The sequence below is a fragment of the Rhamphochromis sp. 'chilingali' genome (assembly GCF_963969265.1).
Source record: "Rhamphochromis sp. 'chilingali' genome assembly, chromosome: 17".
Taxonomy (NCBI): domain Eukaryota; kingdom Metazoa; phylum Chordata; class Actinopteri; order Cichliformes; family Cichlidae; genus Rhamphochromis; species Rhamphochromis sp. 'chilingali'.
This window is the reverse complement of record NC_137944.1, coordinates 15,721,315-15,735,860: the sequence shown is the minus strand read 5'-3', so window position 1 is coordinate 15,735,860 and position 14,546 is coordinate 15,721,315. Positions and strand designations below refer to the sequence as shown.

Genomic DNA, 14,546 nt, shown 5'->3' with positions numbered 1-14,546 from the left:
GGTGGGCATAATGCGTGGTAATTTACGCTCCAGGTTTGTCCAGGTGATGAGTCAGCTTTAAGTTTAAAAATGACTCTTTTACATTAATTGTTGCTATGAAGTTTTGTTTTTTTCCCCCTTGATGTTATAAATCGAGCTCACACTTTACCCTTAAAGCAATGTACTTTTGTCTCTACCTAAAACCTGAAACTCACTTGCCACTTAGTGCATGTCAAGCCAAGATGACTAAACGGGAAGCTGCAGCCATCAAGGTCCGTGGGAAGTAAAACTGACAGGTTTCCATAAATGAGCCTGTGAAATTATTAACAGCTGTCTGCAGGTACCTTTTTCTACGGATTGCTCAGGTTATCTCAGCCAGTCTGCAGACATCCCACTGTGGAAGCTCCCAGTCTGGATTTAACTCCAGACATTACTGTGATGTCTCCCACTATCATGATGTGTTTTTTCATTTATTTGTTTTTCATTCATTCAAAGTTCAATGTATCCGTTTTAATAAGATATGGATCATGGTTTGTTAAATTAATCATTAACTGTCCAAACTGACCAAAGAAACCTTAATTATGATTTTTGTTAGAATTTTGTAGCCGTGCCACTCCAATAAGAGACTTCTTACAACTGGAGAGCTGCCCTTGTAGAGTTGATATTAGCTATATGGACAGAAGTATTGAGCCCCATCTCTTAATCACTGAATTCAGGCGTTTTTAGTGTCAGTGTCACACGTGTATAAAATCAAGCACCTAACCATACAGACTATTTGTTGGTTGTTCTAAAGAGCTCACTTTTTATGTAATAGGATGCCGACTCATCAGCTTGGTGACCCCGCTCCAAACTTCCAGATTAACATTAACATCAGCACAGAAATTGGGTACCGGGAGCTTCATGGCATGGGTTTGAATGGCCGAACAACCCTAAAATTATTGTGCCACTCATAGCCAGTCCAACACATCTTCATTTATGTTGGTTTCTTTTTCTCTTTAAAACTTTTGTAAACGTTATAAAATGAATGTTTGCCTTGGTTCTAATGCAACTTACACTTTTAGTAAAACAGTACACATGGTACAGTTCAAAAGGGCATTTAATCAATTAATAGTCTCAGCTTTAAAATAGTGGCTGTGCCAGCAGAAAATAAGTTGCTCCCCTTTCACCCTAGTTACTATGGTGTGTACGTTTTGGTAAAGCCCAGACTAGGAGTTACTTTGCCAGTGATCACAAATGACTTCATCAGAATGAAGTCAGTTTTTTAGTTGGCAGGTGCTTATTAACTCTGGCAAGGATTTTGCTATTGGAACCAAGCTGAGTTGAAGCAACCTTTGACCTTTCTCTCCACTGTCCTCTTCCAGAGACTTGGGCAGTGGCTCCAGTCTGTCCTTCAGTAGGCTCTTCTATGACGAGCACTGGTCAAAACATCGTGTGATCACCTGCCTCGACTGGTCCCCTCAGGTTAGGCCTGAAACTTTTCCAAACAGTAAAAGATTTGCCAAGAATGAACCATGTCTCTGTTGGTATTTTTTTTTTTCTTCATATCGTTGTCTGGATGTTTCCCATCTTGTAAGCCTTTCCTTTCTCTCTCAGTATCCCGAGTTGCTGGTTGCCTCCTATAACAATAATGAGGATGCTCCACACGAACCAGACGGTGTTGCTCTGGTGTGGAACATCAAGTTTAAGAAGGCCACCCCAGAGTACATCTTTCACTGTCAGGTACGTCAAACATACACTTGCCAAGTCTCACATCTATTTCCAGAACTATTGGATGCCAGTCCTGATGTCAGACGTCTGCAGGTTAAGTTTTGCCACTTCTGTCTTAAATGTCTGGATGGTTATTTCCAAGTATTCTAACCCAGAAAAGTCATGTTAAACAAAAGAGGTCCTCTTATGTCTTTCTTTTGAGTTTCTTTGTTTTGAGTTTTTTTTAATACATTTATGAATTCAACTTTATGTCCATCGAGTAATTTACAGCTTTTACTTCTTTACGCAATAATGGTTGGAATGTTGTGAGATTAAACTAAATATATATTTACACTACCACTAGAGGGTTATTGTAAGCGTCAGAAAGTGGGATTTTCCAGGATGTACTCTCTGGCTTTTAATTGACAAATCATTAGCAAAAGGGCTTGATAGTCAGACCTCGTTACATTTGTTTAAAAAAACCCAAGATGGTGGTGGTGAGAACACTCATTTCACGGCTTCGATATGGGACTTAATGAACCTCTTGACGGTGGCACGTCCAGCTTTTGTTCTGGCCATGAGTCAGGCAAAGCATGAATGTGGGTTGCAAAGTGGCTTGCAGATGTGCAGCAGTCCTAGGAAGGATAAAGCAGTTTAGTGTACTCTGTGTGAAATTTGGCAGTTGTATGGATTTCAGCTGATGAGGGCTGAAAATGACATCAGCTGACCTGCTGTCATTGCAGTTGTACTTGACTTCATGTATTGCCTGAACTGAGACTGTGCTGTTTTTGTTGGAAATGAAACTAATTTATGCTTGTGATGTTAATTGCAAATGGAAAATAATACATTTTAGGAGGGAGAATTGGAGATGGAAGGAGGTGGGGAGGTGGAACGATTGACTGTGGGGACCTTCACAGCTCCCACAGGGCCACGTAGAGATGTGTCAGTAGTAAAATGATTTGGCCTACCACTTCCTAATCCAGCACTGAGTGTGTTAGCCCACCCAGGCTGTGCTCTATTTTGAGGTGAAATCTTCCTTACGCACATTACAGTAAAAGCAGACATACATCTGTAATAGTATAAATGCTATAAGCGGTTACCTTTCTGTTTAAAGTGATGTCAGACATGAACGCGCACACTCGCACATTCAAGGTTTATTAAAAACTTAAAGCAAAAGAAACAAACAGAGCAACGTAGTCCTTCATACCACACACTGTGTGCAAATATTTCAACATGAAGTCTAGTTCTGTAATGGATTTTTGAAGCACTCCATTCTTTTACTGCACCATAATTTATTCTGCTGCTCAAATTCATGCGGTTGTACGGACAGATTGCAGCTATGCATCTCGTAGCTCTGCGATTCTGTAGATTTTTCCATGTGGCTCTCGGACGTTGTCTGACTTTATTAACAGCGTGCGGTTTCTGAGCATGCTGATCTGCAAGTTGTCGGCACTGAGCAGTAGATGCTTGGGAACAGGGATATTTGTGTAAGCAGCAAATAAAATGCTCTGTGTATTAAAAGGAGCAATAAAACTGTAAAAGTTAAAGTGAGTATAGTGACGGGAACACACTGAATAGCACTGAAAAACTGGGAAATTTCACTTTGTATCAGAAACAGACAAACAACTACAAACAGTGTTGACTTGTCCACACGGAGCGATTTGTTTTATCTGAGCCTTTACTGGAAAGCTGTGCATTACACAACATGATGCTGATGAAGAAAAGAAAACAACTGAGAGCAAATAAAAACATTAAAGTGCCCCCACCCACCAAATTTCACCACCACACCTCATGTCTTACATGACACGTTCAAGGAAGGATTAACAGTGGCAGATTAAGTGGCGATAAAGTAAGAAAGAAACCATTTAACGTCGTTACACATGCTGTACGCATGTGTAACGACCATGGTGTTTATGTGTGCGCGTGTGTGTGTGTGTAGGATACAAAAGAATGACAGGGCAGGATGGTATTTGAGTGTTTGGGTTTGTGGTTGAGGCTGGATCCAGCAGGGGCTTTATTGTAAAAAGTAGTGGGTTATGGGACGCTTCATATTTCAGATGGGGTTTCAGTGAGGTCAAGCTCATTGGCCACTTTATTAGGTACACCTGTGAACTCTAAGTGGCTCCAGCACAGCAGCTCCGCCCTTAAGTGAACTATTAAAACAGCTTCTGTTTGTTTTTTGTTGTTGTTTGATGTCACATTAAACTTTATTACTGAAATTGCTTTAGTTCATGTACAGTATGTCAACGTAAACACTTCTATAAACATTTTAAATGTAGTGGAATCTATTCTACCACCACACTCCTCTATGAACGTAAACATAAAGTTGAAATATATCTTTTCAGCATCCATGATCTTTTTCAACAAACACCGAAAGTGAAGCTTTGTAAAAGTGGAACTTGTGGTAATACAGAGATAGCAATGCATTTCATGGGTTATCTATTAAAGTGGCTAATCATTGTTTTTTCATTTTAAAGGAATATGAAGTTATAAAGTGTCAAAATACAATATTTCATGCTTTTCTTTTGGGCGGAATCTCAGTTCTTTTCAATGCCGTTTTATTAGCATCAGGACAAATTAACACTACAGACTGGTGGCAGATTTATTTAGAAATATGCATAGTATCAGCTATGTGTTGCTAGAACAACTTTAATGCACTGGTTTTGGCATTGATTGAAGTCTCCAGTGCTCTGCTTGAGGGAAGAAGCACTATTCTTCCAAATGATAATCCCACATTTACTGTTTTGATTAAGGTATGGAATAAAATTAGGCTGATCATGTTAATGTACAAAAAAAAAATCCTAAAAAAACAGTAATATTCCGGCAGCTGGGGCGCCAAAATAATACCAGAAAATAACAGAAAATAACTTTCACATGAAAATACGGTTATTTTCAGTAATGACAATACAGTTTGTTGCCCTAATTTTACATGGGATTTTGCCTCTTTCAAGTGCTTTTATACATTAAATTAGGAACATTTTAATGTTATTAAACAATGAAATTACCTATAAACAAGGTCAATGAATCCGGCAATATGAATAATAATACTTCAATGTACAGAAATATACAGTTAACAGTTGGTTTAAATAATAAAGGATTGCATTCATATCGCGCTCATTGAGACCCTCAACGCGTTTTACAATTCCACAATTCCCCTCTGGCCATCACCAGTAGGTGGTGAAGTGTCTTGCCCAAGGACACAACGACCGAGGGCTCGAACCGGCAACCTTCTGATTACAAGGCGAACTACCAACTCTTGAGCCACGATCGCCCTAAATAACAATAATAAGAATTATTATTTGATGTAAAAAAAAGTTTATGAGAATCATATATTTTTCCATAGCATTACATTTGAATTTAACAGTTCAATCTTTCAAATAACGGACAAATATTTGTGAAATTATGATACATTTGTGAATGTATTTTAACAATAATACATTTAAAAAACAAGAAAATTATGTTTTATTACATTTATAGTGATTTTACGTTAATTTACATTTGATATGTAAAATCACAGTCTATGGTGTGTTAGTTACAGCAGGGCCCAAGAGCAGACATGGGCAAGGAGATGTGACATGACTTAACAAAAGGCGAACCTTTATTATGGCTGATGACAGAAGGCAAAAACAAAAGCTAAGACGAGTGCAGGCAAGACAACTAAACTGGAAAACAGACTAAGAAAAACCTATGAAACTGTGATAAAGCTATGAAACTTCAAGAACTAATTCTATGACTGTGAGAACTGTGACGACTATGACAAGACATAACTGGGAAGGTTACACAGACGACGCGACACAGACTGAATGAAACACAGAGACTAAATACACATAAGGGATGATCAAGGGAAGTGGCCACACATGGGAGCACAGCTGACACACATGAACCTAATGACAGGACAGGGGAAGTGAAACTAAATACAATGAAAAAAGAGGACTCTTTCAAAATAAAACAGGAAACATGATGAGACAGACCAAACAACATGGGTTGACAACATGAGACATGGAACACAAAGTGTAAACAAGACTAAGATCCAGGGAAAGGGGAAATGAGGAGATCCAATAAACAGAACTAATTCTGAACAACTTAGGGGTGTAAGAGAGCTAGACGAGCTTAACCCAAACAATAAATGACAAAACACAAAGACTCAAGTTCTAACTGATAACGCAAAAACAACTTAACATTTCCCCATACTAAACAGAAATACACAATATATAATGAACTCAAAATGCTGGGTCACAGACCCAGCCATGACAGTCCAGTCCTGATTCGTTGTTGGTCTCTGTTCTTGATGTGCTGGTGTTGTGAAGGATACTTCCCAGTTTGATTCTGGGAGGAGTCTTAGTGTCACATTGGGCAATGCACTCAGGGAACCATGCACAAATATTTTTGGCAGTGTGCAGCAATACTGTAATATTGCATTCTAATGAAACACTTGTATGTGTAATAAACAGATGTCACAGGAATGTCAAGGATTTGTTTTCATTTTCTGTTTCTTCTTGCTTTGCTGCTGCGTGACCGCTTTTTTAACTCTTCTATCACAGCTATTCACAGTAGGGCTGCTCGATTATGGCAAAAATGATAATCACGATTATTTTCACTGAAATTGAGATCACGATTATTTGACGATATTTATTTAACCCTTTAAGACCTACTATAGAACCAAGTCCACCAGAGCTTATATTATTTTTATTTATTTTTTGTACATGCTGTAGTGCCATTTGTGGGAGCATTTCAAGTTGCTATACATCAATACAACTGTTATAGCCCATATTTTAATAATATGTATGCATTAAGTCCATAGTAATTACATAAATTGCAAAAAAGTGCAATAAACTACAAAAAAAATTGAAAATCGCTTTTGTTTTGTTTACATATATTTCTACTTGGAGAAGTTTAAGAGGTTTATCCCTCAAAACTTTAAATACAATAAAGTTGCAAAAAATAGTTTCCCACCACAGGAAATTTATTTTGAGTGTCTTCATAGTTTTATTTTGGAGATACAGCAATTTTTATATACTGCAGGAAAAACAAAAAACAATCCTATGATGCAAATTTGCAAAGAAAACAGCATGTGCATCATTTCACTGTGGGAAGTGTTACGAACAGCTGATAGTAACGGCAAAGCGTGTTTCTGGAATATTATGTTTTTGTTCCTGCAAGCGCTTTTTATGCAATTTTTGCAAAGCTATACAGTGGGGCAAAAAAGTATTTAGTCAGCCACCGATTGTGCAAGTTCCCCCACCTAAAATGATGACAGAGGTCAGTAATTTGCACCAGAGGTACACTTCAACTGTGAGAGACAGAATGTGAAAAAAAAATCCATGAATCCACATGGTAGGATTTGTAAAGAATTTATTGGTAAATCAGGGTGGAAAATAAGTATTTGGTCAATAACAAAAATACAACTCAATACTTTGTAACATAACCTTTGCTGGCAATAACAGAGGTCAAACGTTTACTATAGGTCTTTACCAGGTTTGCACACACAGTAGCTGGTATTTTGGTCCATTCCTCCATGCAGATCTTCTCGAGAGCAGTGATGTTTTGGGGCTGTCGCCGAGCAACACGGACTTTCAACTCCCGCCACAGATTTTCTATGGGGTTGAGGTCTGGAGACTGGCTAGGCCACTCCAGGACTTTCAAATGCCTCTTACGGAGCCACTCCTTTGTTGCCCGGGCGGTGTGTTTTGGATCATTGTCATGTTGGAAGACCCAGCCTCGTTTCATCTTCAAAGTTCTCACTGATGGAAGGAGGTTTTGGCTCAAAATCTCACGATACATGGCCCCATTCATTCTGTCCTTAACACGGATCAGTCGTCCTGTCCCCTTGGCAGAAAAACAGCCCCATAGCATGATGTTTCCACCCCCATGCTTCACAGTAGGTATGGTGTTCTTGGGATGCAACTCAGTATTCTTCTTCCTCCAAACACGACGAGTTGAGTTTATACCAAAAAGTTCTACTTTGGTTTCATCTGACCACATGACATTCTCCCAATCCTCTGCTGTATCATCCATGTGCTCTCTGGCAAACTTCAGACGGGCCTGGACATGCACTGGCTTCAGCAGCGGAACACGTCTGGCACTGCGGGATTTGATTCCCTGCCGTTGTAGTGTGTTACTGATGGTGACCTTTGTTACTTTGGTCCCAGCTCTCTGCAGGTCATTCACCAGGTCCCCCCGTGTGGTTCTGGGATCTTTGCTCACCGTTCTCATGATCATTTTGACCCCACGGGATGAGATCTTGCGTGGAGCCCCAGATCGAGGGAGATTATCAGTGGTCTTGTATGTCTTCCATTTTCTGATGATTGCTCCCACAGTTGATTCTTTCACACCAAGCTGCTTGCCTATTGTAGATTCACTCTTCCCAGTCTGGTGCAGGTCTACAATACTTTTCCTGGTGTCCTTCGAAAGCTCTTTGGTCTTGGCCATGGCGGAGTTTGGAGTCTGACTGTTTGAGGCTGTGGACAGGTGTCTTTTATACAGATGATGAGTTCAAACAGGTGCCATTCATACAGGTAACGAGTGGGGGACAGAAAAGCTTCTTACAGAAGACGTTACAGGTCTGTGAGAGCCAGAGATTTTCCTTGTTTGAGGTGACCAAATACTTATTTTCCACCCTGATTTACGAATAAATTCTTTACAAATCCTACCATGTGAATTCATGGATTTTTTTTTCACATTCTGTCTCTCACAGTTGAAGTGTACCTCTGGTGCAAATTACTGACCTCTGTCATCATTTTAAGTGGGGGAACTTGCACAATCGGTGGCTGACCAAATACTTTTTTGCCCCACTGTATGTGGAACGAAACCGTGACCGAGGACAAGCTGATGGCATAAGATGTAAGTACAACTCCTCCGGTTTCATATGCAAAACAAATTATTGCGCTAGCTTACACGGTTCAGGTTCTACAGGGATTTAAAAATAGTTACGCAAAACGGAGCGTGCTGCTCTGACCGGCTTTAAAGGGTTAACAATGACTTTAAAAAAATAATATAAAATAGTGTGCAACACCACTGAAGTTTTTTTTTTTTTAAACTCTTTTCAACCAACGGCAGTCACTCTCCTCTCCAAATAACTATAGCTTTCTGAGCTTCCCTCGGGTCCTCTTAATCAGCGGTCTCCACCCTTTTTTTGCGCCACGGACCGGTTTATGCCCGACAATATTTTCACGGACCGGCCTTTAAGGTGTTGCGGATAAATGAGGGAGGGGCTAATAATCGGCTCAGTCATTTTTAATGATCGTTGAAAGCCCAGATCGTAATCGTGATTAAAATTCGATTAATTGAGCAGCCCTAATTCACAGCTTCCTTGGTTCTTAAGTACACCTTTCTGTTTTGAATGTACTTATCTAGTGCCGCTTACTGTTTTTCCAAGTACTTTTTCCAATAAAGAATAATTTAACTGTGGTACTAACTAGCTGTGCTATTGAAAATATGTCAAAACTGTTTCACATTTATGCTGTGAGACATTTTTGGAAACTGTTTCGCTTTTTCATGATTTTTAACATGAAACGGAATTTTTTCTGATGTTTTAAAACCCTGTTTACAGAAAGAGACTGTGGAAATTAGGAAATGAAACAAATGAATAAATATTAACTCTTGTTTTTATAATTGTCAAAACCCGAAGTCACAGTGAAAAACAAAGTCTGACATTTTACACGGTGTCCCAGTTCTTTGGAAGTGTGGTTTTTGTAGTTTGTTCTGGTTTGTGTTTTTCAGCACACAATATAAATGCAGTTTGTTTTTTTTTTTGTTATCAAACTCTGCTTTGGTCAAAAAAGTGAATAAACTGTATATGAAACGAAACGGCGTAGTAGGGATCGGTTAACGTAGCTTCATGACCTCACTTTAGGAGCCACTGATCTATGTAGCTCCTCAGTAAAGGGTCCGCCTCTGCTGGGGATTCTGGTACCAGTGTGCTCTCCCCTCACGACGCCTGTCCCAGCAGTTGGACCCTTCATCACCCCTTCCCAGTTGGGTCCAATCTTGTAACTTCACACCAGCCTCTCAAGTGGGCAAAGTCATACCACATTAAAGAGACCGTTTGACTTAAAGCCTCTGCTGAACCCCCCCCAAACCACAAGACTCCCTGTAACAACCCCTGCCGCTACTGTCATATCCCATTGCACTCAGTCATATTTTTATTAATATCTCGCTGCCTAGCGTTCGTTCTTGAGTCTCTGGCACTTCCAGAAAGGTTGGGTAAGAGAAGTGGGGGAGGCAAAGAGGAGAGAAGGAGGTAGGGCAAGGGTAGAGGGAGTAGGAATGAGAGGAATATGTGACAGCATTATTCATTGTCTTTGAGTGAGTTTGAACCCATGTGCAGCTATACTGGTGAACAAAATTGCTCAGAAGGCTTGACAATGTGCCAGTATTTGATATCGACCGACCAACAGTGTCTGTGTGGAGAGTTTAAAAGTTTTTCCCATTGTGATTAGATGTCAGTAGATGGAATTTCATCTCTCAGAAAGTAAGCGTTGAATTTTATGGAAAATTTGTTTATCCTGTACCACTTTAACGGTATCGATCAGAACTTAATCCTTTCAGCCGTTCTCATAAATACCTTAAAAAAACCTGAGATGTCAACATCAATAAACATTACACCAGCATTGGCCAAGTGAATATAGGAGCCTAGCAAACAAACAAGATATGGAAAATAAAGGAAAACCAGCTCTAGCAGGCAAAGAAAGGCCTGTTTGTGTTCCCAGAGCCGCCTCCTCATGCTTTCGCTCAATTCTTTGCCTGATGAAATGGAGACTCTGGCTTGGTATTCCTCTCTCCCTGCCAGAAACCACAGAGTGACAAAATCTGTGGGGTGTCATAAACGAGTGAAGCCAGGGGGAGAAAGGGAGGAGAAAGGTGGTTGCGAAGCCGGGATGCAACCAAAGACAGTCGGATCCATCTGGTCCTGATAAGGCAGAGTGGAAAACAGATGAGTGCGGTGAGGCAGATGGTGGGTTTGGGGGGGGAGTGGGATGAGGCTAGAGAGTGGATCTGTTTAGGAGGATATACTGCCTAGCGTGCCATATCAGGCCCCCTCCCCGTTTCTCCTCAACCTAGCGCTCTCACTTCATTCCTGCCTGCCCGAGTGGACTTGAGCAACAGTTTGTTGCCTGAGGAAAGAACAAAAGAGAGGCGGAGGCAACAAAAGAAAGACTGTTTGCCCCTCTGTAGCTTTCTTTCTTCTTATGTCATTCCTTTACACATCTCTAATCCCTTGCTGGGTGCCATCTTTCATCACGGTGTACCCTGTGTGTATTATCCTATACAGAACACTTCCTATTGATACAATAAAGGCTGCCAGAAACACTTAGCCTTGGGAGCCTGTGTGTGATATGGTAGATGATACATGTGTGCAGAACCTGCCTGAAGAAAGAAATGGAACCTGCTGTTCTTACTGCCACAGTATCTCCCTGTAAAACTTCCCCACTTTATCTCAAGCATAATATAATGTACCAAAGTGACTCTTGCTGCTGTCTTTTCTTCCGGGAGACATAACTCCCTAAATCCTGTCCATCTGGATTAGCAGGAGATGACGCAGAAGGTGTCTGACCTGCTCTGCATGTGAGATGAAAACCACCCAAAGAGCCACTCTGCATTTGGAAATGAAATGTCAGGCTTTGAAGCAACAGCAGTGATATGGAGATGCAGTCCCACTGCTTCTACAAAAACCATAGAAGACATGAACTGCATTTATATTAGGCTGATTTAAAGAAAAAATATCTCTCTTTATCTATCTCTCGATCTATCTAGATAGCTAGATAAATAGAGCTAAAAGGCCCAGCCACCCAATGCATGTAGGCAAGGTGACCTGCTGAAGTTCAAACCAAGCATTGGAATGGGGAAAACTCCAATTTATGTGACTCTCGTGGTTGTTGATGGCAGATGGGCTGGTCTGAGTGTTTCAGAAATTCCTGAACTGCTGGGAGTTTCTCTAACAACCATCTCTAGAGTTTATAGAGATTGATGCGAAAAACTAAATATCGAGTGAGAGGCAGTTCTGTGGATGAGAATGCCTTGATGATGCTAGAGCTCGGAGGGGAATGGTCAGACTGCCTAATGGGAAGGCAACAGTCATTCAGATAAACGCCTGCTACAACCAGGGTATGCAGAAGACCATCTCGAACAGCTTCAACTCTTCTGCGAAGGCTTTTCACAAGGTTTATGGGAATTTTTGACTGTTATAGAAGTGCATTTGTGGGGTCAGATACTGATGTTGGACGAGAAGGTCTGGCTCGCAGTCTCTGCTCTATTGGGTTCTATTGGGTTGAGGTCAGGACTCTGTGCAGGCCAGTCAAGTTCGTCCACACAAAACTCACTCATTCATGTCTTTATGTACCTTCGGGGACATTCCCAAACCGTTCTCACAAAGTTGGAACATGAAGTTGTCCAAAATGTCTGGATTATCTGAAGCATTAAGAGTTCCTTTCACTGGAACTAAGGGGCTGAGCCCAAATCTTGAAAAATAACCCCACACCATAATCTCCTCTTCACCAAACTTCAAACTTCAGACAGTGCAGTCAGAAAAGTACTGTTCTCTGGCAACCTTCAAACCCAGACCCATCCATTGGATTGCCAGACAAAGAAGCGTGACTCATCGCTCCAGCAAGCACATCTTCCCTACTCTAGAGTCCCGTGATGTTGTGCTTTACATCACTGCATTCAACGCTTTACATTGTGCTTGGTTTGGATGCAGCTGCATGGCCATAAAGCTCTCTGTGCACTGTTCTTGAGCTAATCTGAAGGCCAGATGAAGTTGGGAGGTCTGTAGCGACCAAATCTGCAGAAGGATGGTGACTTCTGACCATTATGTGGCTCAGCGTCCGCTGAACACTGTCTTTGATTTTATGTGGCCTACCACCATGTGGCCGGCGTTCACAATCACTTCCACTTTGTTATAATACCACTAACAGTTGACTGTGGAATATTTAGTTATGAGGAAATTTCACAACTGGACTTGCACAGGTGGCATCCTATCACGGTACCACGCTGGAATTCACTGAGCTCATTCATTCACAAATGTTTATAGAAGCAGTCTGCATGCCTAGGTGCTTGACTTTATACACTGTGGCCAAAGAAGTGATTGGAACACCTGAATTCAATGATTTAGATTGTGTGAGTGAATATTTATGATAATAAAATGTAGCTAGACACTTCTAGTTTCATTGTTTGTCTTTGGTTTCCTGTGGCAAATGACTTCCATCACTCACTCATGTTGCTTGGTCAGTTCAGAAGCTGCAACCTACAGACTTCCTGTTTTGAACAGACACAATCACTCACAGAAATTCTGTGACTGTATCCGCATAGCTGTCCTCTTTTCAAAACAGTAACTTGATATTTGCATGCATGTGACACCATTTGGTGACATCTGTAAATTGTCCCTTCAAACCATTACACGAGTAACACTCTCCCAGAACGAGCTCTAAGTTTCCCAGAACTTGAGACCGTTAATGCAGTACTAGATTGATACATCCGCTTTTATGCAGTCATGTTTAGACACTGAAATATTTTCCTTTAACATAATGCAAAACACATGTTTTGAGTCTCGATGGCAAAGATTCAAAAAAATGAATAAAAAGTAGACAGAATTACAGAAAGATTACAGAAATCCAGCCAAAACATAACTATGCTTCCCATAATTCAAATGTATAAAGTCAGACATTAATTTCCTCCGACTTTGAAATCGAGATTCCATCAACGAGTTCACATTTAGCTTAAATCATAAACTTGCTTATACTGTAGCACGCGGCAAATTGATCTTATTTCAACGCCTAATTACATGCAGTAGATTTAAAACGGATACAAGTTTCAAACTTGTGCTGATGTGACATTTGATTAGCAGAATTTAGGGAGAACGACTTTAATCTTAAGCCCAAGTTGCTGCTGGCAGACGCCTCATAGTGCGTTACTGGGACAAAGCGGGGCTAATTTTCAGTAGCTCTTTCACTAAGCCTGACAGCACATGAGGGGAATGATGGCATAACCTGTGGTTTCTCAAAGAGGGGATTCAGAGTTTAGTCGGGAATTTTCCTCTTAAGATGGGAACACTGATAGGGCTTACGATTGAAAGTAACATATGGATCAAATAGAGGAGTTCCTTGATTTGATTTAGTTTCTCTTTGTCATTACTCATGTGGGGTAGAGATGTTTATTTAGGGTGTTGACGGCACTGATGTTTTACGTTTTTGTCTGTATATTCTTGTGGAATTACATGTTAATTTTTTTATTTTTGTTGGCGGAAATAATAAAAGAAGCTTTGGTCTTTACTAGAAAGATGTGAATTTAATGAGATTGCTTATATTTTAATCCACCTTGACAAAGATACTAAAACCTCAGATGAGCGATGCTTTTACGAGGCAGGTTAGCTGTTCCCCCTGCTTGTGCTCAAACTGTCAAACCTTTCTTCATAGAAGAAGAAATCAGATCCAAGAGTTCTTACATTGTTTGGAGTTTTGAGACAGATGGTTGTGGGGGTGGAACCATGTGCATGTTAAGCGGATGTGTGTGGGTTTGTGTGCGGAGATGACAAAGGGTGCAGGACTATGGTTTATTAGCCCACTGATGGAGTCTGATGGAGGGGGAACAGACCTCAAACAGCAGCCTGTGAGACGACCACAGAGGGTAAAGGTCACCGAGAAACTCTGGGTCATTAGAGTGATCACAGCCAAGAAACAAACCTCCGCGCGCTTGAGAATAGCTGCCTTTTCAGCACAAAAACATCATTCCAGACATTTTTTTCTCTTTTTTGATGATTTGTTAACACACAAGCACATGATTGTATATTGCTTAATCCAGCGTGTAACATGTCATACAGTGCACCGGTGATCTTTTGTTAATCAGGCAGCTTTAGATGTTCCTGGACGAGCTGTCAAGTCTTGCTT

General features: G+C 40.7%; 1 protein-coding gene across 10 annotated transcripts in view; it reads left to right on the top strand.

Annotated features, from left to right (window-relative positions):
* dync1i1a (dynein cytoplasmic 1 intermediate chain 1a) overlaps positions 1 to 14,546 on the top strand; it is a 67,762-nt gene that overhangs the window by 30,036 nt on the left and 23,180 nt on the right. For all 10 annotated transcript variants that reach the window (XM_080863392.1, XM_080863387.1, XM_080863389.1 and 7 more), the window contains 2 exons: positions 1,341 to 1,440; positions 1,573 to 1,698. In XM_080863392.1, the coding sequence (XP_080719518.1) occupies positions 1,341 to 1,440; positions 1,573 to 1,698 (226 nt within the window). The remainder of the gene's footprint in view (positions 1 to 1,340; positions 1,441 to 1,572; positions 1,699 to 14,546) is intronic.